This window comes from Phaseolus vulgaris, chromosome 7 (genome assembly GCF_000499845.2).
Source record: "Phaseolus vulgaris cultivar G19833 chromosome 7, P. vulgaris v2.0, whole genome shotgun sequence".
Lineage (NCBI taxonomy): Eukaryota > Viridiplantae > Streptophyta > Magnoliopsida > Fabales > Fabaceae > Phaseolus > Phaseolus vulgaris.
This window is the reverse complement of record NC_023753.2, coordinates 36479433-36503192: the sequence shown is the minus strand read 5'-3', so window position 1 is coordinate 36503192 and position 23760 is coordinate 36479433. Positions and strand designations below refer to the sequence as shown.

Below are 23760 nucleotides of genomic sequence, written 5' to 3'. Positions count from 1 at the left end.
CTTTTGGTCTCTTCATGCTTATTATTTTACCTTAAATGTTGTGTTTATCTGAGTGCGTGTCAATTTCCCACAGTTCCTGCTTCCAGTGTGCAAAGAACTATGAATCCTCATCTGATAAAGATTATGTAAAAGTAAAGTTATGCATTCAAAATTCTTCTTATTAAATTCATAAGTTGCTCAATCGGATACCAACAATTCCTGGTTACACTCATATTTACGACACCATGACCTATGCAGCCAAGAATTTAAGAACTCTTAGATTGCTTGTAAGAATATTGAAATTTTTGCCTTCAAATGTATTAACCCACAAAATTACTATTCAGTAAGTTTTTATCATTTTCAGTCAAAAAAATGTTGTTATCATTTTGATAAACGTGGGTTAAATACTTTATATATTTAGCATGGAAAGAAAAGGATGAGCATCAGATCTAATGTAAAGAGCAAAATGTCAAAAATCTGAAATAAAGATAACAGCTGGACGATTTGGTTGAAGTTTGAATGTAGGATTGAAAATTGATATAGTTTATTAATATTAGGGATTTGAGTATGTTGTAATTGGGAGCAGAATTTTACTATGAAGAAAAATTCACGAATTTACAAATATTTTTTTACATATATTCTTTTAAAATTGAAGTTTCACTTGCTTTAATGTTTATTATTATTTGTGGTAAATTTATGTTTTGTATTATTATGGTTCCAACTTTGAACATCTCTTAAAGTTTGTTAGTTCCATCTCTTTCTTTAATGCACCCTAAGTAATATGAACAAAGACTCGTAATCATTGCCTTTCAATTCCAATAAGAAGACTCCTCTTTGGCATTTCATCGAACAGGTTTTTGACACTGCCAAAGTCGCTCATTTCAAGATGGGCTTTTATTATGATAACAATTGTTTCAATGTCACGATGTTTAGAAACATAAAAGAGCATCCAGCCAGCTCCCACAAGAAGCATCAAACCATCTTTGGCAAGTGAGTTGGTTGAACAAAAGGGAGACTGAGTGGTGGTGGGACTCTATTGTTTTTGAAGGAGATGGTGTGAACAGATAGGTGCAGGGGACAAAGTGAATGGGATGAAATCATTCAAATTTTATTATTTTTCTTGATGTTGAATCAAATGAAGAAAACTTTGAACACATTCCATTTGGGTTAGTGTCTACACTTTACTAAGGGTGTGTGGATTACTTCGATATTTTTTCCCCAGTTGCTAAAAGGACCTTTGCATGCATGTCACTTGCTTAGGCTTTGGTTCATCCATCATTTGGATTTTAACCATGATGCTTTTCTCTATGACGATCTTAAGGAAGATGTTTCTATGGAAGTTATAGAAGGGCTTCTTCAAAAAGATAGATTATTGTATTCCGAATTATATAACAAAGAAAACATTTCCAATTGAAGAATTTCTACCTTAGAGAATTGTAATTTAAACTTAAGGACTCTGAAATTTATGACCTATTTTCAGAATCCATAATATATTTTGGAATCTAATGGGTTAAAAAGTTACCATTTAATATGGTGAGTAAACAATTAAAGGGCAAAGTGAGATCAGTCTCATGAACAGAATTTTGGTGTCAATAAAGAAATTAGGAAACCAGAATATAGGAATAATCATGTCAATGCAATTAAAGTTTGCTTGAAATTTTCCTCGGTTCTATTGCCGAGGGTTGCAAAATTTTATCCGGGAACAAAATCATGGTTACGAGCATACAGAACCCCAAAATAGCAACATGTAAAAATGAAACCCTTACTGTTTGTACCTTGTGAAGGGAAAAACCAAATCCAAAACCAAAACCAAAAATGGAATTTTTTTAGCTATTGGGGTCTGAATTCTGCTTATGGTATTGCTCAAGAATAATATTACAGTCATTCATGGTCCGAGCATCTAGAAGACCATGATTGTATAATTTGACCATAAAAATTCTCCAACACCTGCCAAAAAGAAGAATTTGATACTTATAACCAGATTTATATAATTTGCAAGACAATGAAGTAGCTTACTCTGAAATTACGATAAAACTTTAGAGACAGCATTTTATTGAGTTCGGAACACTGAAGAAGCATAATAAAAAACAACCGAGTTCTTTAAGACTTGCAGCTTTGCAGTTATGATTCATGCCTTGCATTTCAACAATCTAGTGCTGCTAGTGGTATATTCCAAAACAAACTTCAATAATATAAGCATTAGCCAATATCTTTCTTCACCTAGTTCATGAAATCATGTTCTCTGAAGACTGAGCTAGGAAATTAAAATAAAAACAAACCAATGTACCCCAATATATATACACACACACACATACAAAACCCATGCACACACAATAGTTGAGTACAAAAATCACTGATTTTTATCATTCAAAATTGGTATAATTTCTTGTAATAACTATATCATCAACATAGACCACACTTTCCAGGTGAAGTATGACAATAGAAAACCAAATTATTTGCCTCACTCTGTTTCAATAAAGAAAAAAAACCTGCATGGTATGACTGATTTTACAAAACCAAGTTCACGGTTACTGCTTCAATCCATAAAGAGAGCAACGTAATTTACACACTAAATTAGACTCCCTATGATCCACAAATCCAGGAGGTTACTCTACGTCAATTTCCTCATCAAAGACACCATGAAGAAAAACATTTTTATTGTCAAGCTAAGCTGATGAAATGATCCGTGACAAAAAACAATTGCAAGAGAAAGCCTAATTGTGCTGATTTTGGCCACAAGAGAGAAAGTATTATAGTAGTCAACCCATAAATTCTTGTATATTATTAAAATAAAACAAAAGAAGAAATAGGATAAATTTTGTGTCTAATGAACACATAACGTTATGTTTATATAGAGAAAAACATGCAGAAATATCTAGAAGTATTAACATATCTAGAAATATCTAACACTTCCCCTCAAGTTGGTGCATATAAATTGAATTTACCCAACTTGTTACTAATATAATCAATCATAGGAGTACCTGTTCAACCATCTTCAATCTAAAGATCTTGGTTTTCTAAATACTTTCTTGGTATTAAAGTGGCTCAATTAGAGGAAGGTGTTTTTATTTCAGAAAGACAATATGCTCTTGACATTATAGAGGAGATTGCAAATTGCAAGTTTATTGGTAGTCCCATGGATCCAAGTCAAAAACGGACGGTGGACCAAGCTGAAATTTTTTCAGATCCAGAAAGATGTAAGAGGTGGTGGAAAACCTCATTTATCTTAGTATTACAAGACCGGATATTTCTTATGTTGTGGGAGTTATTAGTTAATTCATGCAGAATTCTTACATTGATAATTGGAAGGTTGTAATTCACATTCTCATATATATCAAAAAGGCTCTAGGACAAGGATTGTTGTATGAGGACAAAGTAAATACTCAAATTATAGGGTGTTGTGATGCAAATTAGGCCGATTGTCCCATTGACAGAAGATCCACCACAGGATATTGTGTATTTATTGGAAGGAATATTGTCTTCTAGAAGAACAAGAAACAAAATGTTGTTGCCCAATCCCAGTGCAGAAACTCTGAATATAGATCTATATGGCTCTGGCCAGATGTGAACTTGTGTGGATTAAACAACTTCTTGAAGATTTGAAATTTTGTGAAGTAGAGCAAATGAAGTTGTATTGTAATAATCAAGCAACTCTTCACATTACATCCAATCCTATGTTCCATGAAAGTACCAAATACATATTGATTGTCTTTCTATCAAGGAGAAGTTGTTGTCACTTATTAGCTCTAATGACCAGCTACCAAACATCCTCGCTAAGACCTTGAGAAGGCTTAGAATTCAGCTTATATGTTCCAAGCTTGGTGCATACAATTTATATGCTCCAACTTGAGGAGTAGTCTTAAAATTATGATTGTTATTGTATTGTACAGCTTACATAAAGCTGCTTTTTGGGTGTATGTACCTAGACAAAGGGTTGAGTGTTATAGGATATAATGTACTCCTCTCTCATGTATTATTACATACTGTTCTTGGAGTCATAGAAGAATAATGAACAAGTTAGAAACTTGTATTGATTAATTAAAAACATCACAAGACGAGAGAAACAACAAAGGTATAAATTCCAAACATGAGAGAAACTAGTTACCCAGCCAGTAAGTGGGACCGAACAAACTCAGGTGCATGCAATTTCGTGAAAGCCTCACATGCCCATGAAATGTGACCATCTGCAATCACACTGCCACGAGAAGAAAATAATTGAATCAAGAAAGTAGAAATGTATATCAGCTTAAGCTCAAAGGTATATTCAGCTTAAAATATCAACCATCCGAAAGCACGTTACTGTAATTAATTAAGGAAATCAACAAAGTTGCAGCAAAGAGTAGAGTAGAAAAGAAGGATTTACTGTTGCTTCCGAACAAAGGAGTTCCACATGTGCATGAAATTCTTCTCATCCTTGCTCACGTCAACGAAATTTTCAAGCATCTGCAAGGTATCAATACCAACAGTAAGAGCTGCAACAGACATTTCATAATCCAAGGTCATGCCTCAACCTAAACCTATGCTGAAGTCTGCAGGGCCTAAGGCAGTCGGGCTTACAACTAAAGTTTATGAGAAAGAACAAAGAGGTTAAGGTTAAGTCGTAATTAGGAAAGACTTATCAGTTAGTAACTGTATAATTGTAATACATCCAAAGTAAAGAGTATGTGTCTCTATGTAAACATTGTATTAAGATAAACAAATATAAGATCAGTTAGTATATTACAATCAGTTTCAGTAACTAGTAAATATTGGGCCTGTATCTCACATATTTTAGTTTACCTTTACCTCTGCTCAAGTGCATGGTACCAAACCAGTCTCATCCACCATGAAAAGTAGCTTCCCTTACTATTACAATCACGGTTTAACCATTGAAATGTGGATCAATTTCTTTACAGATTAAATAATTTGGTTGGGTTTAGAAAAATCTAGCTAATGCTAGTGTATTTGAAGTTTGAACAATGTGGAGATGTCTGAGGAATAAGCCTCAATTATAAAGTCATGCAGATAAGTTTTCAGAAAGGAAACTAGAAATCATTCTTAGACTCCTTGCAATGAATAATTGATAGACAGCTGTTCAATAATTTTAGAAAATAAAATAAAAATTCTATAAAACCAAACATACCCTTTTATCTTCAAAATCAGCAACATCATCATCAACTTCATCTTCACTATCTTTATCTGATAGAACTTGTTCAATTGTCATGGGCTTTAAGCAAAAGTAAAAGAAATTAGTAGCAAATCTATTGAGCATATGATGCCAATAGAAATAAAAAGTAAATATAATTAGTCGAATAATACTAGAAAAGAAACTTTCTTAAGAAACAATAAAATCTTTCAACAGCAAAAGTCGTTTCAGACATCAAGCCACCATAGAGTCATCACCCCCAGAATCTGAGATTATAATCTAACTCTACCCAACAACCTAATTATAAGATGACAATTTCCCAACCCTTATAAACACCACTTTGGTCATTTATCTACACGACAAGGTATTAACACCATCTAGGATATAATTAAGGAAGCCTCCAAAGAGACCACAAAAAAGGAGACCTTCAAATAAACACAACCAAGCATAAACTAATAAGCTAAAGTTAGTAATTTTAATACACAAAGCAAGACTGTATAATTATCAATACAAATATTCAATAGAGCTCATAATTAAGTATCGTTGTTGTGTTGCAATAATATCATAACAAAAATCACTTCCTAGATTTCGCAAATTCAACCACTACAGAAATTTAAGCATCTCCCAATTTCATTGTTTTAATGGATAATGTCAAGTGAAGATGTGTTTCAGAAAGTCAAGCAAAGGTAACCAAATTTAAAATATTGAAATCTGAAATCACCTCTACAGCCCAATTGAAGTTATGTTGATCAAAACAAACAGTTTTTTTTACACGCCTAATATGGTATAAAACTGTGCTTATGGTATTTTCCTATTATTCTTTTTTTTAATAAAACTTATGTTAGGCATCACAATAAAACTAGACATCTCAGCTATGCTCACACCCTAGGTTCCATCTTTTCCTACTATTCTGCTCTGCTCAAAGATGTTTTATGAGAATTTATTTCTGTAATGGAAAGAAATGAGAATTGCTACATATTTAAGCAAACTTGACTTCCTGTTTTCTTTCCAATTTTATATTTTAGAAGATTGCATATCCTCCTCCAAGATGTTTTTTCACTCCTAGTTCTGACAAAAATTCTTTTCTCCAAGAGAAGGAAAACATGGTCACTATGATAGGTTGTCTTATTTTATTATCATAAAAAAAAGTCAGAAAAACTATTAATCATTCCTCAGCAAGATGACAACCACCACCAGAACAATCCTCATATTGCATTGAGGCCCCACTGAATTGTTTTAACATCAGGTAACAACCTATAGTAGGAGTCACAAAAATTACCAAAAAGATAATGTCATTCGCAAAACTATGGTCGTTTTGATGGAGGCACCAATTTGAAATCTATTACGAAGTGGACTCATTATTTCTGGCTTTCATTACCTATTATTTCTTTCCTTAATTAGGTTGTAAAACAGTCTATAAATAGAGACTGTAATCACATTTGTAAGAGATCTCAGAAACATATTTCATCTATTTCTTTCCACTAAATCAAATCCTAGCAATGTAATTGCAATACCTCCATTTTGGGATGGTCAACATAAAAAGCAGAACCATTCTTGGGATTGTCCAACTTCTCCACCATGGATGGCTTTGTACCCTTAGGATTTAGTTTTCTGACCTTTCTCTTCTTTTTCTCTATGTGAATCTGCAAATCTGTTTTCTCCAATGGAACAACAGCAATGGACGAGTAAGACATCTCATTTTGAGAATCATCCAACTTCTCCACCCTGCATACCTTGGCAACTGCAGGAGTTATTTTTCTAACATTTCTCCTTTTCTCTCTGTGAATTTGTGAGTTTGGTTTCTCCAGTGGTAACACAATATTTGACAAGTAGGAGGTCTCATTTTGGGGATCATCCAACTTCTCCACTATGGATATCTTTGCAACCGCGGGATTTGGTTTTCTGACCTTTCTCCTTTTCTCCATGTGAATTTGTGAATTTTGTTTCTCCAGTGGGACAACAACAATAGACAAGCATGACATCTCATTTTTGGGATCACCCAACTTCTCCACTGTGGATACATTTGCAATTGCAGGATTTAGTTTTCTCATGCTTCTCCTTTTCTCCAAGTGAATTTGTGAACCTGGTTTCTCCAGTGGAACAACAACATTGGACGAGTAGGTTATCTCATTTTGGAGATCATCAAACTTCTCCATCGTAGATACCTTTGCAACTGCAGGATTTAGTTTTCTCACCTTTCTCCTTTTGTCGATGTGAATTTGTGCATCTGGTTTCTCCTGTGGGACAACAACATTGGACAGGTAGGTGATTTCATTTAGGGGATTTTCCAACTTCTCCATTATGGATACCTTAACAAGTGCAAGATCTAGGTTTCTGACTTTCTACTTTTCTCCATGTGAGTTTGTGAATCTGGTTTCTCCAGTGGTCAACAGCATTGGACGAGTAGGTGTTCTTCTCCAATACCATTCACCTCTTGGTGGAACTCAACAATTCACACAGTTCTCTCAGTCAACCACGGGAAGCAGAAATTTAATTAATTTAGTAACACCAAAGTAGGGATGACAATTGGACCTAAAGTCAAGGGACACCCATAAAAAAGAGCCGAGATGGGGAGGGGAATTACCCTTTCATGTGAATTTACCAAAACATTGGGTCTGGGACTGGATATTTAATCGAAAATATATTATTTAATGAATGCAATTCAGGTACTTTAATGCCCACCCCAGACTATATCCATCTGTTATAAAATATATTAAATTTAAAGAAAACTCCAATTACACCAATAACTGTCATAATGTGCACTCCACTCCCAAATTGTATGTTAATGTTTAATTTTGTCATCTCAAAATTGAAAACCAAACATCTTACTCACTGCAATTGCTGACATCTAACACTGTCTTCATGGCTGATACCATGTCTCATCCACAGCCATCTTCATTATAAACTTAATGGAGCGATTGTCAATTGTTCTTCACGGACCATCCTCATCACAAGTGCAGGCAATAGATATGGGTTCAGGTATTTAGGTGCCCATAACCCACATACTTATAGGTCAGAAGACGAGTATTGTTTAGGGCAAGTTTAAGTAGGATACTGTAACGGTTAAAACAGCAAAATATAAGAGTAAACTCCTACTTCCATCCTGTAAAGTTACAAGTATAGAGTTACTAGAGTAGATAACAGAATGACTAAAAGAGAAAACCTCTGAACGGAATAGATTATGCAATACATATTTCTGCACGCACAGACATAAATATTCTAGAAACAAGGTGGTAGCTATTTCCTATGCCAAGAATAAATGGATGCAATTTCCTAAACTAAATATTAATTATTATGAGTGATATTCTAGAGGCAGCATCGATTTAATCCTTCAATATATTGTTATCATTTTAATCCTCAAATTACACCAAGTTCACTAAATTGATCCTCTTTTAGTCAAACTAAGCAAAATGATGACGATATAACCTTAATATGGGACTAATTTGATTATATTTGACATGGTTAAGGATCTTAATTGATGAAAAATAAAAGACGCAGGGACTAAACTGATGTCAAAAATCTTTAGAGGACCATCACAGAGATACTGCATTAATGAACTAGAAAATAAAAACTTGTGACAACCAAAGTGAGGAGATGAACATAGTATTTAATCTTGTCGAATTGGAAAGCTAGTTATGTCCCACATTAACAATGAGCAAGTTCGTTAGAATATAAGTGAAAAGGACCCACAAACTTAAATCCTTTACCCGGTGTATTCCTTAAGAAGTGGTATCAACACCTTAGCTGTGACCAAGTCACCAACTCCATCAAAAATTGGTAATGTATGTCCAATTCCCCCACACCTCAAATTATTTCCTCGACCTTCAAACATCTCCAACAATACCAATCCTCATTCTCAAGCAAACCTCAACTCCTCACCAACACATTCTTCCTCCTCTTCCACTCAACCTAGTTCTCTCCCATCTCCTAGACCAGCCAACATGCAGACACCAAAAAATATGGTATTGCTAAACCTCGTTTACACCAACCTTTTTACTCACCCACACGGAACCTAAATCCTCTAAACAAGAATATGCTGATGAGACCTGGCTGGAAGCAACACACTCTGAATTTGATGCACTGCAACACAATCACACTTGGACTGTCACACTTTACCACCTAGCTGAATACCCAATGCTGTAAATGGGTTTTCTGGGGAAAGAAAATCCCAGTAGTTTTATCAATAGGTGCAATGCAAGGCTCACCTCATGATCAAAGGGTTTCAGAAACAGTTTCTCTATAAGTACATGGAGACATTTTTACCGTCATTAATCCTATTGCAGTTTGCTAAGATCTTTTTGTAATTTTATTTTTTTTATTGCGATTGGGTATAAACATCCACCTTCTTTTTTAAATTATATTGGGGTTGCTAACTCACTCTGGCACTTACATATTGGTGAACTCTCAAACAACTTGATGTTAATAATGCCTTCCTCCATGGGCCTCCTAAAGAAAATGTACATGAGATGCTCCCCAGGATTACTCTAGTCAGCAAATTAAATGAGGCTATTTGTGGCCTTAAGCAACCCCAACGGACCTGGTTTGATCATCTCAAATCTACTCTACTGAAGTTTCAGTTCAGCAAATGTGACCCATCACTGTTTCTTTACTATCATGCTTCCACAGTCTGGGTTTGTGTATGTTGACGACATCATCATTACAATCATCACTTCAGGATGTCACCTATACTGGTCCATTGTTGGTGTCCTTCAATGTGCTAAAATTAATCATCCAGAGAAAAGTTTATGGTTAATAAAGTCTGTCCGTTTATGTCCAGCCCTCTTAAAGCTCACTGGAACCGGAAGGGCACTCTCTCCTGCGGTCTGCACTTTCGACAAGCTTTCCCTCACTCTCCTGTCTTAAATGAGACAAATTGTGATGCTGATTGAGCATCATATGTGGATGATTGCTGTTCTACCTCTGGTGCACATGTTTTTCTTGACCCAAACCTTATTTATTTTTGGTGCAAGAAACAAATAATTGTTCCATGCTACAGACCATCTTATCTGAACTGGTGTTAGTCACTTTACTCCTTGCATTCTTTGAGACATGAGCCCATTTCTCTTGCATACAATCCTGTTTTACATGCTCAAACCAAGCATACGAAATTAGATCTTGCTTTTGTCCAGTATCTTGTTCAGCATGTCACTGCCACTGCCTAATGTGCTGGTGCTCTCAGCAAGGCTCTTTCCCCACACCTACTTCACTACTTTTCGTTTCAAAAGCTAAAAGTGGATGATTCTCTTGCCTCACTTCGCCTCTTGAGCTAGTGTAGGAATTTCGCTTTCAACTTTTCTCTCTTAAATTATCTTTTACCCATTGATGTGCATAAATAGCTGTACAAGTTTAAGCGTGAGCATACCATGAGGAAAAGACTCGCATGTAAGGAGAGATTGTTCAAGTGACAAGTGTCAATGAAAAAATAAAGTCCACATCCGGTAAGAGTGAACAAGTTTAAAAACATAAAAGTGTGAAAAACTCACATATCTAATTGTCTTAAGGTTTAAGCTTGAACTGATTTGCTTATAATCCATTGATGAAGATCTTCACAATATTGTACTCCTATATATTCCCTAACAAATGGTTTAACTTAACTCTACAAAACCCAACTTGTAAGATAAGGATTGTCAAAGCCTTATAACTACTTAGACCACATTACTAAGCGATGTGGGACTAAGCACCATTCAAATATGTGGGCCATCTTTGAAGCATTAAATCTAAAATCAGTCATGGAACCAGTAAAACAATAAAAAATCATCCAATAACCAGTGAATTGGAGAGTTTTAATGGTGACCGCTTGAATACCTTTTTCCACAAAATATTAAGTAACATGGTGACTTAGCACTTGATCAGAGGAATTTTGTGATTAGCCTGACTATATTTAATAATTATGCTATAAATATATATATATATATATATATATATATATATTATATTTAATAATGATAAAACACTCTAGAAGAGTCAGTTCATATATTTAAAGAGAAGAGTAAGGCCATAAACTCCCCTTTCTAAACTAAGTCCAATATTTTGCAGCAATTAATATAGCAAGAAACAGTGATAAAAAGTACAAAATCATAATATAAAAAATAGAAGATGCTTTACCTGTGCTTTGTGAGAATGAAAAAACTGTCGTTTCCTTAAGAGGGCACTGCTGAAATGTTTTCAAAATAATGTCATATGAGTGTCCATAAAGATTACATATATATTAAAAAATGAAAATCATATGTAAAGAGCGATATTTCATAGACACACTAATGCAAGGATTATCTAAAAATTTCAAGAAAGTCACTCATCTCTAAACCAGTCCAGGAATCACATAAGAATAACATTTTGAAACCATAATAACATGACTATTTGTAACGATATCAACTACATTCAACCTACAAATGTTGTTGGATTAATAAAGTAGAAAATCAAGCTCTTGCTTAGTAATGGACACAAATACATAAAAAGTATACCCAAATAATCAAATCATAAACCTGTCACATATAAGCATCCAAATGTGACATTTTGACAAGCTAAACCAACCTATAAATTTGTTATATCATTTAATAGATCAAAATAATTCTAACATTGAGCAAGAAATTTATATTCAACCATTTAGCCTCATTGATCTATTAGGTTTACAACTGTATCTAAGACTAATATGTAGGTACGTTATTGCTTAAAAATATCATTATTATTTGCAAGATAAAACATTTTTGTTTGGAAGGCTTTCATTTCAGGAACATTTTAGCATTGCAGTTACGGGATATCCCTTATAATTGTGCATTAAAAAGTCTCCTAATGTAATATCCCCCCTTTTGTTTTCCAAGGATAGAGAAACAAGACTGTAGAACATACTTTCGTGAGTCAGAACACTCAATTGACAACTTCCTAGTCTTGGCAAACTGAAGCACTGCTTGATCACAGTCTGACATTGACTGGACAGAGTCTCGGTCAGGATGTGATCGAATAATTGTGGCAGAAATCCCTGCAATGTCACAGCAGCATGTAACATATTCCTAACACAGTAACACGCTGGCAGCACTAATGCAACATCTTGGAGTAAGAACCACAACTCAAGAAATATGAACAATAAGACGATTAAAATTTTAACTAACTAATACATATTTCGCAGGAATAAGTTTGACTTATTTTTTTTATGAAGTAAACTGAAAATATTCTAAAACTCTTTTGATAGAAGATATTTAAAAAATACAAATATAATTAATTTTAACAAAATTTTATAATCATATAAAGTTTACATTTGTTTGTGTTTTCAATTTAAGATTATTAACATTACTTAGTACTAATGTAAATTGAGTAAATCATTTCAATTTATTTTAGGACATTATGACAATCCTTTTGTGATATAAAAATCATATGATTTTCCTTCCATGTACTTTTATTTTATGATTTTATTAAGAATGTAATTCAATCTTAGTTATATTTTGCTAACCTTTTAATAATATATGATAGTAAATTATTTTTCGTAGTAATTAATATTTAGAATGGATATTAAGTAATTTTAATACTTAACATTTTAATTTATATCACAATTATATTTGATAGTAAATATCAAACATAACATTTTTTCTTAATTACTGATTAGTTATAAAAGACTGTATATGGCATCATAGCCATTCCCAAACCCAGGTCCATGTAAAGGAGGGTTGTGTCATGCCCTCAGCAGCCAAGAAAGGAGCTAGACACTAGTAGACTTAAACTTACGGTACACCAAGAAAGTTATAGGAAAGAATGGAAATGGAAAAAGAGTTTGGTGGATGTAAAATGGAATGGCAACAATTTTAGCTTTAAAATTAATGATTGTAGGGAGACCATGATTGTACGGGAGACCATTAATTAATTAGCATTAATTAATGCTAATTAATGCACAAATTTTAGGAAACAGTTCTGCAAGAAAATTTTAGAAGAGTACAATACAGGGAAAAGTTATATCCTATAACACTCAAACCCTTAGACTAGATACATACACCCAAACAACAGTTTTAAGCAAGCTATACAATACAATAACAATCAAAATTTTAACACATACCATCATCCTTCTCCAAAATATCAGTTTCTCCTGCAGGAAAGGCAGACTCTAAGCCTTCTGCATTTTTAGAAGATAGGTCCTTTGGTGTCCTACGCTTAAGGGGCTTTCCACTGCATATAGACATGGTATGCCATCTGAATCTCACAGCATATCATGAAAGCAATCCGGAGCCAAAAAAGGAATAGAAGAAATAAAATAGCTTACCAATAGAAAAATGTTTGCACTCGTGGATCAACGTTATCAACAACAATCTGAACAAATGATAGTGTATGAGATCATAGAGCGCCTCTTAAACAGAAAGAGGAATTCTAGCTCACAGCAATAAGCTGGCAGTGACTATGGTAGCAAATGTCGAGATGAATGCACACAAATGTAAGATAAATTTAGAAATAAAGGTAACTACAAGAAAGTTGTGTATCGATTTTTTAAGAGAAGATAACAGAAATCTAAAGTGGTTTTGTCATGTGAAGAGAAAACTCAAAGTAACCCAAATGGATTAATTGAAATCTAGTTTTTTCTTTTTTTCTTGCAAAAAAGTGAATCTGATAGGACTCAACTGATAGAAGAACAGATAGGTTTTGGAAAAAATTAACAAGGAAATGAGCCTGCATTTTTATTAAACTTCTATTGATCAATGTGACCATGAAACAGAATGAGGTATTCGAGAGAGTCCTCTCATCTCCTAACAACTTCCGAGTTAGCTCTTAACTAACTAACTAGCACCCATTCTCCTATTTATAAACTATTTGGTTACAGCTGTGTTTCCCCTCTATTGCTTCAAATAGACTCTCATAACCACTGGCCTCCTATCAATCAAATAAATATAGCCCCATTGAAAGCAAAACCAAAGAAGACTAGGAAAAACCATTAAAGCAAGACCTACTCCAAATGGATTAATCTAGTATTCTTTTTAAAGCTTAAAGCTGCCATTGATCTACATTGCAAAAATATGAATATGAATAAAAAAAGATGAATAAGAGATAAATAAGGCCCAAAATCATATCGTCAATAATGTCCAAGAACAAATTAGAGGTCCCCAATGAAAGATAAATCCTCATTTGTAATAGAAAAGGCATAACCAATTAGATATTATTAAATAAAATATAATATATTTCTAAAATAAAATAATATATTGATAAATAAAGGACTTGAACACAAACTATCCTCACCTCTGATCTCGAGATATCATTCTTCACAGTCACATTTACGGCGTGACACTCATCCGATACCTACAAATTATGTACTTGATTACTGATGGTTCAGTACAGATAACTGAATAGAATGTCAGCAAGAGATTTAAAGACAACTTACCCAAAATTCAAAATTGAAGAGATCATGTGATGAGGACAAATGATATCTTAGACCCTAGAAAATATCATGACAGAAACATTAGAAATATGTTTCAACATCATATTGGAAAAGTATTGATTCAAAAGAAGAAAGTAGTTTTAACCTTAAAACAAGAACATTTAACCAAACAGAAAGGACAAGTGAAATCTTCGGTGACTGCAATCAAACATTATGTGCCAAGAAATATTGTAAGATACAATAATCCATAAGACATTCAAAAACAAGGCATGGGTCAATAAATAGGAACTGCAACTAGTCACACCTAAAATAATAGATATAATATGATACAAAACCATAACCTAGAACTCATTTTTATACAAATATTTCATTGAGTATGACTACATCTAGAATAAGCCATATAACAACCAAACTAATAATAAATATAGTATGGGATGTTCTAACTAATGGGATACCCCTGAAATGACTCTGAAATCTTACTAGCAAGTTAGGAATGATAGATATCCTTTCATCTTCTTGAAGTATAGTGCTGTAAAATGTGCAAAATATGAAGCTTGTGGATCATTTCTTTGTGTACTTATTTAATTACATTTATTCCTTCATTATAATTAACTGGCCAAGGTTTCCTTAGTTGCAGTAATCAGGTCTGACTTATTGATCATCATTGATTGGTACCTGGTAGTGACTTGTGTCCCTTAATCAAGTGGTCCAGTGTTCAAATCTTGGTAATACCATTTCGCATATGGAATAAACCACATTTGGGGGAAATATACACCTTGTGTACACTCACGATCCCAGACAGAGTTAGTCATCACTTCCTGCGATGAATACCATAGCCACCAAAAAATGGTCTGACTTGTCATCCATAATACTAAAATAGTTTTTTTTATTATTATCAAAGTTGTATAAATAGTGATCTTTGTCATACTCTTTAAATTATCAGCAAATAATATTCACTTTCCTCATATTTCGAGTATAAAATCTGACTGGATGTTATCCTCAAATCCTTGGTATCGCATAATATATATTGTTCAAAAACAAGAAACACAAAAAATAGTGTTTACAGGATCTAGGCAATATGTGTTGGAAATATAACAAATATCTAAAGATATTACTTTAGAATATCTAAAAGTCATTATCAAACATACTTTCCAGCATCTCTTGCATCTATTTTTTCAACATGGTCTCAAAGTAGTACCATCCTTCATGCACTGTTGTCACTATTCTGCTATTCAGTATCAATAGAACCCCAATTAGTCACCTCTTTCATTGTGTCTCCTATTTTCAGCATGACTGTCATTTTTCTACTGTGCCCTAATTTGGTTAGCCACTCTAATTCATAGTTGTAGCCAGTCAACAACTTATATGTTGACACACCCTATGCTTGCCACCTTTAATATGCAGTAGCCTCAAGCTTTATATCAAAAACCCCTTTTCAAGTTCAAAAATGTTAAGGTCTCCAACATTAGTTTGAAGCTTCCAAATGTGGTTTTGAGAAGGACTGACCTACTTTGCTTGTCATGAATTCTTTTCTCAGGCTAATGATCATCTCAGCTATCTAGCTGAACTATTTTTCTCTGCAACTTCTTCAGCATTCCCAACTTGCTCTCCCAACTATTTTTTTAGTGGATTGTAATTTTTATTTTTTTAATTTGTGGAAAATTATTTTTCTTGCAACAAACTTAAAATTTGTAACCTTCAGCTTGAGGGGAAGTATTAAAATATAAGTAAGAAATATCTTAGAATATTTTACAGTATATTAGATTATCTATTTGCGTTCATTCTTAGTTTACATTTTGATTTATTTCCTTATTAAGTTAGGATATTTATAATTATAGGAATATCTTATTAGAATATGATTTATAGGCATATCATATCATGCATATGGGAATAAAATGTCCTATAATTATTTGTATTTAACATCATCAGCTTATATAAAGTGGACATAGTCTTTTTATCTCTACCGTCTATTTTTCTCTCTTTCAACAATTTTCAAATGTTCACAAAAATTACGTTAATTAATCCATAGAGAGAGAAAGCAATCACATCGTAACATGAGAGACAGAACAATATTTACATTACCTTCTGTCCTCTGCAACTTATTATTGTAATACCTGAAATATTTTTAATTAAAAAAAGGCTCATTGAGAAGAAAATAAATACCTCATTAAGACGAAAGAATTCAATGAATAATCAATTTTTTCTAACAAAGGAAACATGGGGTTCAGAACAAAATAAAAATCATCAGAAAAAAATAGTTCTCAAATCCCTCAGCATATCTTGACCAAAACAACCCCCTGTAGAGGAAGTCCATGATCATAAAAAACTCACATACAAACCAAATAAGAGTATTCAAAAGTTAAAAGTGATACCTGTAATTAAACATGACATTTCCTTCCCTCAACCTGGACAACACAAACAGCTTGTAGTTAAAATGTGCACCAAATTTATTTAATAGAAATTAAATAATAGTGTCATTAATTCTCTTTGTTATTTTTAAAATGAGCACCCGGTATTCTTTTTTTCCTGGTAATAAAATGAGTATAAGATATTCTCTTAAACAAAGCAACAGGGGATAACAAACAATGATAGACAACAACTAAACTAATACAAAGAGCTATCTCAAAGACATGCCCACCAATGATACTCAAAAATATTGTGAAGCTGAGCACAATGAATATAAAATATTTTATCTCAAAGACACCAGAGGTCAGATAGCATTTTACTTCAGTAAGACACCAGAGGACAACATAATTGGTGCACTGTCAAAAAGCTTTAGCTTACTGCTTCCAAAACTTGTAAAACTAGGAGCAAGTAATTGCTCAAGCTCTGGGAGCACATCCAAAATTCATTAAAAACCAAAACAACAACTCGAAAAATATGTATCTCGCTGCTAAAAAATATAAACAAATGTGCATGTTTCCAAATTAAGAAAAAACATCAAAAAGCATATTGTTAATTGGCATTTAAGGCAAATTACTGAATACTGCAAGCCAGAATGAATAGGCACTTTTGCAACTATAATGATTGAATGGCTAATATATCCAAATGAGAAAATAAAATTTACCCGATCAAGTGAGACAATGATGAGGACGGTACTTCACTGCCTGCATATGAAATATAGGGAGATTTTTCTTTGGCCCCAAACTCTTCGGCAGAAATTGTGATTTGTACTTGTTTTGATGTACTCTTTAGAAACCCAAAGAACAGGTAAGACAAACAGTAGTTAAAACAAATTCTCATTTTATATCTAACTATTTTGAGGTTTGTGTGAATTTCTTGCCTAAGTAGGAAATGACTTTGAAGCAAGAACTGACCATATTCTCGAAATTAGAAGGAACTTGAATGGATACTCTTGTGTCCTCATTTTTAAAATCTGACTGCAACATAAAAGGAAGTTGTGAACTAGTAAATCAACCAAACAATGAAGAAATGATAATAGTACTTTAAATGAATTCTTAGAACAAAATTAAAGTGTTCATGCATCATAGCATAACTTTAAATAGTGCAAAAAGGAAGCAGAATCGTCACTGTTTTCTACCCAAACAGAAAATTGTGTTAATCATTATACCTTTAGAATACATGGAAGCAAATCCACAGTTGACATAATCTCTGCTCGCTGTCCCAAGCGAAAATTCGGAAAACAATCCCAGGCCATATAAAGTGATTCTAAAGACACTTTACCCCAAAGGCAGTACTCTCCAGCTGTCAACCACAGAATGAAGAAAATTGAAAAATGGATTCCACCATGCACTAAAAAATCATTTGGAAAAATTAATCCATGACTAGAGCCACAATATCTATAAAATATTTCATAAAAAGTTTATTGCATATTTGACTATTTTAGAATATCTTACACAATTTGTAGAAAATACAATAAAATCAATTATATGAGAAATTAATCCTAGGACTATTCATTATGTTTCCAAAAATTCTCCTTATTTAAAGAGGGAGCGTTCGTAGTTTTATTCTATTAGTGGGATTGTAATACTATCCCAGTACTTGGTCTAGTTATCAGTACAAGTACAAGCTGGATCAGTATTTTACATAATATTGTCAAGACAGCATATCAATCTAATTATTACTCTGTTATTTACTTTCCTCCTTTCAGAATTTACTCCTTAAATCCAATAATTCCAACATGATATCAGAACAACAAAACCATCTTCCTGTCATCAGTATGTCACCCAGTTCAAAAAAATATGTAACTCCACTACAACAATGCCTACTCTCCATAGCTATTGTTAAAATGTTCCCCGCCAGCTAGGCATATGGGCAAAATAGTCCTTATAATACATAAGCAATCCCCCAAAGAGTTAACTTTTGAGAATGATTAATATGTTTTGCTTTGTGATCTTTTTCTTTTCTTCGTATGTTCTTAAGAAATCTCCATCCTTGCTGAATTTGTTCCCTTTTTCAGGTATTATAAATGCAAGGATAAGACTGCATACAATGACCCTCCCCCATACCTCTCCATAACATGTAGCTTCCTTTGGCATTGGGGTATGTTGGGGTTACATTAGTTCACAAAAATACATAACTCCACTACAACAATGCCTTGTCTCCATAGTTCAGACCAAATCTTCACAACAATGATTATTTCATTCACCTATCTTTCTATGTTATCTTTTCAATAATGTATGATCCCTCTAATTTCTCCAGCATCTCTACATAGTTTACCTAGGTGGGTAGATGAGCCAACTTCATATGCTATTTTATTTAAGAGTGTTTGTAACAATCTTAAGCTTAGTAAAATGAAGCATAAGGAGTGTAAAATATCTATAAAATATTTCATATTATTTTTTATTGTACACTTGAATATTTATGTTTTTAGAATCTTAAGTGATCTTTAGTGGAATGAACTGTTCCATCAAATTCAAAAAGTAATCCTTGTTATTTCATATTCACAATGTTTCCTAATTTATTTCTGTATTTAATAAGTTGCTAGTAGAATAGAAACATAATTCACTCCTCATCCCTGCAAACCACAAATTCGTAGTTGAATACCAATTTGTGGTACTTTTCCAAAATTTCTATTGCATGCAATTAGCGAATGATGTGTTCCTGATGAAGATGAGGAACAAGGATCTCAAGGTCAACAAATAGGTGCTCCTATTGTTGGATGGTAATGGAACCATCACAAAACCCATTGGTACGAGCTTCATTAGAGTGACAAGCTTGTTGGATTAGAACTTGATTAGGCATGAAGCATTATTGGCTTTCGATGGGATGGGATTGTTAAGCTCTTCAAATTTTGAGAAGAGGGTGTATTCATTGTCGATTTAACTCCCTACATCTTAGTCTTTTGGATGGTATGTACCATACAAATGATAATGATTGTTAAGAGTTGACTTTTATGAAGTCTCCTAATCATTAGAAATGAAGAAATCATATTAGCACTAGTAAATTAGCATAAAGAAGTGTAAATTAGAAGTATATCAATTGACCATGAGGTGTGCTTCAGTACACTAACAGAACTCCAGGTGAGGGGCCTTTACAACAAATGTAAAGGGTTTGAACCCAATAGAAGAAGCATCAGAACCAATACCCCTTGAGGTGAATATATTTAAAAAAAACAAGAGGGGGCTCAAATAACATCGTAACAAGGTTATCAAAGCCATTTTTTTGTCTGACAGTAATTAGCAATTAAAGCATAGCTCACATTCAAAAAAAGCTAGATGACTCATATCCGAAGGCATAGAGTTTGAATTGACTCCAGATGATAAATTCGAGTTTTTCACTGCAAGTAAATAGTCATAGTGAGGAACACAGCAAAAAATATAGATATTTTCATCACAGTTGAAAAACATTCGCATATACATACCAGTGGCAGTGCTGACAAACAAGATATCAAGTGAGCAAGATCTAGCTTCGTCAGCTAACTTGTTGACTTCAGGAAGAGTAAAATTTGCTTGGACTTGTGTATTCAAATCAATTCCAGGGGAGTTTCGAAAGATGAAAATTCGACCGATTCGATACACGGCAGATTGCTTTTTTTGTTTTTGGTGAGTAAAATAAAAGGCATTATATAATTATTAGATATACAGCATTTTAACTAAGGAATCATAATGGAATCAACTTATTAGAAGCAGGATTCCTACCCTTGAAGATCCATAATCAGAAACCCGCCTTGCAAGACAGATAGACATAGGAAACACATTTTGGCTTTCCGTAATAGTTCGCATCAAGGAAACTGTCATTTGTATTCTAAATATGCAAATATCATATCTCATTAGCATATTAAAATTAATATTTGTATATATGATATATTACTAAATTATTTCCAGATAAAACAGACTGAACACAATGTCTCACATGAAATCACTAGAAATTACAGAAAGTTCAAGCTTATATGAAAGAATAAAGAAACTCCAGCGAACCAACAGAAAAGGAATTGCAAGGATGACGTAAAACTAATCCTCACAGTCTCAAACAGAACAAGATTTATCTTTTTTCTTGAAAGAAGAAATAAGAAATTCATTAAGACAAAAGGAAAAAGTTTACTCAAAACATTGTTGAGGACAGATTCTATAAATCTGCAAGAACTACTTGATTTTAAAATCCTAATCTTAATTCATTTTAGAATCATAAAAAGGCCAAAAATCTTAGTGTAAATGTAGAACTTGTTCATTCAATTGAGTCCATTCATCTTCTTCATACAAAGACCTAAGTTGCCATATTTTATTATAGTAGCAAGCAAATACACATTTAATCTTTCTCCATTCCCAAGTTTCACGTGTTATTAAATACAATCACAAGATGTTCACTTCAGCAGTCAACACACAGAGATATGACTAAAAAATTATTTCTATTTAATTTTAAACTGAACTAAGCAAGTATGAACAAATGGACAAATGATGTAAATCAGTTAAAGACAGCAAGTTGGAGAAGGAAGATTGTGTATGAAACTCTTACCTCTTCTTGTGTTTTTCCTTTATCTGGTAGTGCAAACATCTCTGAAGGAATGATGGCTGCATAGCAGAGACATTATATTAGCAATACAACATGCGACAGTAGTTTATAGGTAAAATAAAATTGAGAGAATAGAGCCAACAAGAATACAGTTTGCCCTATGCCTGAAAAATAATGACAATACTTTTACAAAGGCAGATAAGTTTAGCCAATCAGATAGAGTACATTTCTCATGGCACGTCGCTGGAGAATATTGTAAAATTCTACGGGCTTGCAATAAAATGAAAGACTCTCTTCAGCTGCAAGCTCCTCTTCCGCAGATAAATGTTCACAAGCATCATGGTGGCTTCTGCAGGGAAAAACAGATATAATTACTGGTTATGTTACAAAATTCTTTTGTAAAAAAAGTAAAAGTTAACAAAAGGTAGTATTTGTAAGAAAGACAATATACGAGGTTGCACGAGCGGCAACAGGAATGCCTGGCATTCTTCTTATTAAACAAGTCTCAGATGCATATAATATTTAACTGAAATTCTGAATCTTCAAGAACATGATATTTTCTCTTGCTTGTAAGAAACCTGTAATCGAAAATGGCACAACAAATCATCAAAACCCTAATGATTCAAATATTAAAGACATAAATGGTTAGACTTCAATCATCAAAGCCTGGACATCAAAATGTGAGAAAAAAATAACTCTTTTTTATCAAGTTGAAAACCACTGGGCCTATAAATGAAAAAATGCTCCAAATTACACATACTCCATATAACATAAAATGTAGGGTGCCTGCTTTTATGCTCATTAAGACTTGAAAGGGGCTAGATGTCCTTGCGGATGACTGAAAAGTTAATGAAATTGTTTAATCACCCACGTGAAGATATCAAAATCACAAATTTTTCCCAAACTCGGGTTTCTTTTTTTGTAATATTCCACATGTGCAGGGAATGCCAACCACAAGCCAACTCCTTGTTTTCTCCAACTGTGGGAAACAGAAGCCTCAGAGGTGTCTCCCATTGTGTGAAACAAGATGGCACATCCAGTTCCATGGAATAACAAAGTACAGCACAAAAATCGATCACAAAACAAGAAAAACAAATAAAGAACATAAAACAAAAGCATCAAAACAAGTAAAGGGTTCAAAGAACCAAAAAAAAAAAACAGATAATGCCCAGAAGAAGTTTTCTGGTAAGCACAATGATAAGAAACGAAAAACACAATAATCTTGCCAGCAAGAAACCAAATGGGTAACAGAAAAAAACCTCAAAGTTCTCAGTGTGATACGAACCCAACAAATGGCAGCAATTGAATCCAAAATTGATTAGAAACTTGCTTCAAAAGTGAAGTATGAGAGTGTGATCGAACCTCAGAATTGAAGCCAGAATTGAAGACGCGAAATTGAAAATCGAATGTTCTCGAAATTATTAAAATCTAACAAAGTTGCTGTTTCTCTATCTCTTTATCTCTCTGATTACTAAAAAGAAACACATTTTTGTGCAGAGTTTGGCGAACTTAAGTGAGGTAAGTAAGAAACTTGAAACACAAAAAATTATTACAACAACTGAAAATTCATGTAAATAATTAAAGCATTATAACCTAAAAATAATATCAAAAAATATAACTAAAAAACAAAATAATTTATTTTCAACACTCAATAACATATATAAATTAGTTTATTCTAAATAAGGAATTAATATTGTAATATTATCTAGACTTAGTTATCCTTTTAGTTTTATTAATTTTTTATCCCAATCCATTTATTTTTTTATTAATAAAATATCGAATTCATTTTTAAATTTAAAAAAAAAATTAAACCCTTTCTTTTAATATTCAATTCAGTATCTTAATTTTTAAAAATTAATACATTTTCTTATGATGAAATAAATATCATTAGTTTTACAAATTGTTATTATGGGTTTATTATAAATTATATAATATTAAAATGAAAATTATTATTATTTGTTTGTTAACAATTCTAATAAGAGTTGCAGTTTTAAAAATTAAAAAAAAAATTATTGAACATTTTATTAGCTTGTTAACAAATAAGACCAAATTGAATAACATAAACAAATAATAATTAAGCATCTTATCTAACATCAATTGAAATGAAAGTTAGAATATGATAAGTAATTATTCAACTTAAACAAAAACTTAAGATATGAAAACTAAATAATAATTGCTTAACTTAAACGAATATGAAAAACTAATTATTTCTTTAAAAAGGATTTATAGTTTAGATTTTTTACTAAGTTATATTAAACATAAACTAAAAATTCACTAAACATTTTTGTCAACAATTTATGACGAATCTAATTTATTAGCGATTCAATTAGTTAGTTCAATAGTTTTGGATATGTTTTTGTATAGCTTCCACATATAGGAATGACCTACTATTTGC

The 23760-nt window shown here is 32.8% G+C and overlaps 1 protein-coding gene across 14 annotated transcripts; it reads right to left on the bottom strand.

The window, feature by feature from the left end:
* Positions 1–1596: 1596 nt before the first annotated feature.
* Positions 1597–22925, bottom strand: LOC137830453 (polycomb group protein EMBRYONIC FLOWER 2). Of its 14 annotated transcripts, none has more exons than XM_068637803.1 (24): positions 22728–22885; positions 22126–22203; positions 21817–21943; positions 21591–21714; positions 21369–21424; positions 20555–20660; positions 20278–20443; positions 20116–20193; positions 18025–18158; positions 17771–17833; positions 17521–17642; positions 16826–16858; positions 16536–16567; positions 14599–14651; positions 14457–14510; positions 14315–14374; positions 13350–13396; positions 13146–13255; positions 11951–12080; positions 11210–11258; positions 5102–5185; positions 4343–4422; positions 4085–4174; positions 1597–1926 (listed from the first exon to the last, which is right to left on the bottom strand). In XM_068637803.1, exons 3-24 carry the CDS (start codon positions 21849–21851, stop codon positions 1806–1808), a joined length of 1827 nt encoding a protein of 608 aa, XP_068493904.1. In that variant the 5' UTR covers positions 21852–21943; positions 22126–22203; positions 22728–22885; the 3' UTR covers positions 1597–1805. The 14 variants fall into 14 exon arrangements, with proteins under 14 accessions (XP_068493904.1, XP_068493910.1, XP_068493901.1 ...); XM_068637809.1 differs by having other exon boundaries at positions 11210–11255; XM_068637800.1 differs by having other exon boundaries at positions 22625–22858.
* Positions 22926–23760: the final 835 nt, after the last annotated feature.

What these genes read in the sequence shown, in the direction of transcription:
- LOC137830453 (XM_068637797.1), bottom strand. Translation starts at nt 21,851, where the DNA reads ATGCCAGGCATTCCTGTTGCCGCTCGTGCAACCTC. An exon ending in CTTCTAATTTCGAGAATATG is followed by an intron (nt 17,643 to 17,770) that starts GTCAGTTCTTGC and finishes GGGTTTCTAAAG; the next exon opens with AGTACATCAAAACAAGTACA. An exon ending in GTGCAAACATTTTTCTATTG is followed by an intron (nt 13,256 to 13,349) that starts GTAAGCTATTTT and finishes GTCTATATGCAG; the next exon opens with TGGAAAGCCCCTTAAGCGTA.